This window comes from Oratosquilla oratoria, chromosome 17 (assembly GCF_046742065.1).
Source record: "Oratosquilla oratoria isolate Oo_2021 chromosome 17, ASM4674206v1, whole genome shotgun sequence".
NCBI lineage: Eukaryota > Metazoa > Arthropoda > Malacostraca > Stomatopoda > Squillidae > Oratosquilla > Oratosquilla oratoria.
The window spans coordinates 28,824,481-28,829,480 of NC_134793.1; the positions used below are offsets into that span (position 1 = coordinate 28,824,481).

The window sequence follows — 5,000 nt, forward strand, 5'->3', positions numbered from 1 at the left end:
GCTTGTGAATACGTGTGCGGCGAATTGGTTGAGGGTTTACGTCTTCAAGAAAACCTGAACTTCGTCCAAGGAATTGGGCTTTAGGAGCTGAGGTGCAAATACAGACGGCCGTCGGGAGTTGTGTGAGCAATTACATACATACAATACAGACGAACATCCATACATAAAAACATACATGCAATTTCCAAAAGAACTATTTCCCCTTGTATGGGCGTGGCCGAGTCAAAACACACCCACCCACACGCCCTTAAAAAAAAACGTCCGTGGGCCTTCACAAAGCGTGGAGGAGAGGCCATCCATCCCTGGCGACCTACGTTCTCTCTGAGCTGTGGGCATGCGCGCGCGTACACACACATGTGACATACAACTAGCGCACATATAGGAAAAATGTGCGCGCACAAGGTTTTCAAATGATATTAGAATCCATTCAGTAAAGAAGGTCCGCCCAAACATCAACTCTTAAATTTCTCTAAGAGTCAAACCAATCATTGCTTTGTTCTTTTTTTCTTCTAACTCCTGTAGTGCTTCCATTGCAAACGAAATGACTTTGCCGCCGCCATGGGTGCGCGCGCCCACACTTTCCAGTGAAGGCAAAGTTTGTGCACAAGTTAATTCTGCGCACACTCACAGCAAAAACTTAGACGGAACATTACCTGGCACCCGTCAGAATGCGTGCGGCGGAGGCTGCGCAGCGAGGCACAGTGAGTGACGTGAAACTGACTCCAGTCGTCCTGGCCAGCTTTGGACTGCGCCACGAGACGCCTTGCTCTCCCGAGAGGGATCCCCCCCCCACCTCTCGCCTGTATTACTTTGGCTAAGATATGCTCATGCGGGCGCGCACACACACGCGCGCGCAAGCACACACGCGCAAGCTCACAAGCGCGCGCAAGCACACACACAAATATACCCTTACAGGTGCACGTATGAATATCTAGTACAGTGTGTGTATATATATATATATATATATATATATATATATACAGTATATATGCGAAGATCTGGAGTCTGGGATCCATGTTGAAGGGGTGAAGCGTAAACACCAGACTCAGAGTGGGAGATTTAATGCCCGACGTTTCGGTCCTAGTTCTAGGACCGTCTTCAGGGGTGTGAAGATATACAGTGGTCAAAGAGCTTGATATACTGGCCGTGGTTGGAATTGGGAGAGGTATTCCCGGACAGCTTCTGCTGTACGGAATAACTCTCCCAATTCCGACCACGGTCAATATAGCAAGCTCTTTTGACCACTGTATATCATCACACCATTGAAGACGGTCCTAGGACTAGGACTGAAACGTCGGGCATTAAACCTCCCACTCTGAGTCTCGTGTTTACGCTTCTTCCCTTCAACATATGTATATATATATATATATATATATATGTACATATATATATATATATATAAATATATATATATATATATATATACATATATATAAATATACACATAAACATACTAAAACCCACTCTCAACGAATACATAAGTATCGTACAGTTTACATATGTGTTACTACATTGTTCTACCTCTCAAGTATGTGTGTGAAAGAGTTAATGTTGGGTGAATGTGCTCCTTGACAAGGTGTAGTTAGGTTGTTGCTACGAGTTCCGTTAGGTCCCACAGGGGAATTATATGAAGCTCTTATCACGGGTAGGATGTCCTCACAGCTGAATGATATCATCTGGCGTCAGCCAGAACTAAATCATAAAGTGACCCGATGGAGGTGGGGATGGGAGGATGTCGGGTCGTAGATGGGGGTAATGGGGTGAAGTAATGGGGGTTGGATCCTGGGGCCGAATTTATATAGGACCCTAACCCCATAAGTCTTCAAAATGGAGGAGATTTTACCTAAATCCCTATAGTCGGCGACCTAAATTCTTATGTCTAGACTTTTGCGCTATTTCGAAGATATGTCTAGACATAAGCATTTAGGTCGCCGACATAGTGATTTAGGTGTAAAATCTCCGCCATTTTGAAGATTTATGTCTAGACTTAGGGGTTAGGATATTTTGTATATTCTGCCTGTGGGGAGGATTTTCGTTGTCGAGCGAATCCGTCGTGAGGTGTTGGTCGAAACCTTCAGTTAGGTGAGTGTTAGGTGGAGAGGTGAGCTTCACCTACACCCCTACGGCTCCCACTCCCGTATGCCATGCCTTGCCCCGAATGCATACCAGCCTGGCTGCCTTGCTTTAGCTTTCCGTGTGGATAAATTGTTTGTTTTTTATCACTGTAAATAGATTTTATTCCTTTGTTGATATTGTTTTATACACATACGCACACAAATGCATGCATACACACGCACGCGTACACACAAACACACACAAACATTGTATGTATTGTATATATTTATGTATTTGTAATGTATGTTGCTTTGGTGGTTTTTGATCATTGTTATGTGAATACGTCTTTAGTGCCATAAATGACCAGGTTGGATTTTTATTTTTTCATGAAAAACAAAGAACCACGGATTTAGTTGGATTAGCCCTCACAGTTTTATGAAGGACAATGTATTTATTTATTATTATTATTATTTTTTTAGGGTTCCTACAACATTTTGAGTCTTATTTTGATTACTTTGCATTCCTCATGATGAGCTACAGTGAACATGTGTTTAGATAGATTTATTATGCCATAGATTGGTGACACTCCACCTGTTATGACAGTGGATGTGATTGCCAATACGCAGAGCTGGGCGCGTTCCTAGGTGCGTTCCGCTTTACATTCACCACGATTAACGACCCCAAACAATTAAAGCAATATAGGTGCCTGTATAGTATATGGACCTACCTTTTGGATGTGGCCTATGAAAGTCTTCCTTCGTATAGTACGTGGCCTACCGGACTTTTATTTCGGTATGAACCTGTCTCTGCTTTCATAGTTTGGGAGCTCTAACCGCGGCCAAACTGAAGCGGAACGCACCTAGAAACGCGCCCAGCTCTGCCAAGAAGTGCCTTCCACCCTCAGGGTGTGTATGTGTGGGACGGTTAGTCTAGTCCCTCCAACAACCCCCCTCCTCCACCCCCCAGGGCATTTTTGCATAATTTGTGCTGTTGCAAACATTTGCTGTAAATCATGAGCTGCTAATTTTTTATTACTCGCTATCTGCATAGTCCCGTTATCATAAGCAGATATGTGTACTTTTGTCTCGTTTTATATCTGTTATGCCTTCCCCCATTTCTTTTGCTAATTCTCTCTTTCACTTTGTCCATATCTGGGCCTCTCTCTTTCTCTTTCCTGCTCATCGTCCCTTTTATTTTTTCCAACTGTCTGTATGTATGCCTCTCCTTCTCTCTCTTTCTCCCTATCTCTTTCACATTGTCTGTATGTAAACCTCTCTCTTTCTCTTTCCTACTTAGTGTCTCGTTCACTTATTCTATCTGTCTGTCTGTCTATATGTATGCCTCTCTCTCTCTCTCTCTCTCTCTCTCTCTCTCTCTCTCTCTCTCTCTCTCTCTCTCTCTCTCTTTCCTCTCTCTCTCTCTTTCTCCCTCTCTCTGTTTCGTCTCTCTTTCTCGCTCTCTCTGTCACATTTTGTGCCCCACTGTCTTGCACCATTCACCCACAATCCACAAGGAGACGCTTGTCCCTAGGCAGTTTAGTGGTGTCCCCCCGGCTCTTACTTCGAACCCCATCGTTGCGACGACGGAGGCACCCCTCCCATCCAAACAAATGCTTTGCTTTGGGCCGCAAGAAAAAGTCATGTGAGGGTATAATCCAGTGGTTCCCAAAGTTTTTGAGCTCGTTACCCAGTTTACTTTGCTACATTAAACATGTTACCCCTTTCTTAAAAGGCTGTCATCATTGATATACGTGGCCAAATTAAAGCAGTAGTGATATTTTGATTTATTTATCGTATTTGAGCATTGTGCATCTCTAATGACTATTGCCAAAGATGTCAAGAACATCAGTGGGGTGGATGGAGTTGCCTGATTGAAGAAGCTAGTTGAGGAATTCTTTGTTTCTTGATTTTCAGAATTCTTAATTTTTTTTTCTGTCACCCCTCCATTACCCCCCGAAATTTGGTAAATGACCCCCCCAGGGGTGTAATTTACCCCCCCAGGGGTGTAATTTATCCCCCAGGGGTGTAATTTATCCCCCAGGGGTGTAATTTCCCCCCAGGGGTGTAATTTATCCCCCCAGGGGTGTAATGTATCCCCCAGGGGTGTAATTTACCCCCCCAGGGGTGTAATTTACCCCCCAGATTGGGAACCACTGGAATAATCGATGGGGCAATCAGGATTCCCGTCCTTTTCAGTCAGAGGGTGGGTGGGTAACCCCAGGCGAATGAAATCATTTGGTTTTGGATGGAAGGAGAGATGACAATGTGCCAATGGTCGGGTTAGGCAGTCCCATGCCATTTTGGGATTTTTTTTTTTTTTTTTTTTTTTTACGTGTGTATGCCTCTGTCTCGCGACTCTCAGGGATTGCTCTCGTTGTCTTATTTATTTATTAATTTATTTCATTATTTTTGCCTTGTGGAGTGTGTTTTGAACCATCGTTTGAACATGGTGTTCAAGTCCCCCAGACTTCCTGTTGTCTTCCTGTACATTGACCTAAGCAACTGTGACACAAAACACTTTTTCCAGATTCCCTCGACCCGTTCCCCTACTTTCTAAATTATTCTTTTTTCTTCCATTCCCTCCTTCGGATACAGCTGAAGAACCTCCCACTCAGCCCCACCCACTACCAGCAGCCGCCCACGCCCGATCACCCACCGCCCTCGGCCCGCCAGGCCCAGCTCTCAATCCACGCCCGAATCCGCCCGATGTCTGCGGTGAGTACCCAAAGTCCGCTTCTCCGCATCAAGCCCCGGTCACACCAACCCCGCGACCCGTTTCCGACCACCTGCGACCGAAAACCGAGCGACTGGTCGGCGACACAAAACCTGTGCAAGGAATTGAAATGGAGAAAGTTAATGCGGTTGATAAGATGAAAATCTATGTACTGGGGACTATTCAGTGTGTGTTGTGATATACCTATCTATCGATGTATCTATTTATCTATC

General features: G+C 44.7%; 1 protein-coding gene across 6 annotated transcripts in view; it reads left to right on the plus strand.

Annotated features, from left to right (window-relative positions):
* LOC143034565 (uncharacterized) overlaps positions 1–5,000 on the plus strand; it is a 328,538-nt gene that overhangs the window by 174,341 nt on the left and 149,197 nt on the right. For all 6 annotated transcript variants that reach the window (XM_076200807.1, XM_076200808.1, XM_076200803.1 and 3 more), the window contains one exon: positions 4,650–4,769. In XM_076200807.1, the coding sequence (XP_076056922.1) occupies positions 4,650–4,769 (120 nt within the window). The remainder of the gene's footprint in view (positions 1–4,649; positions 4,770–5,000) is intronic.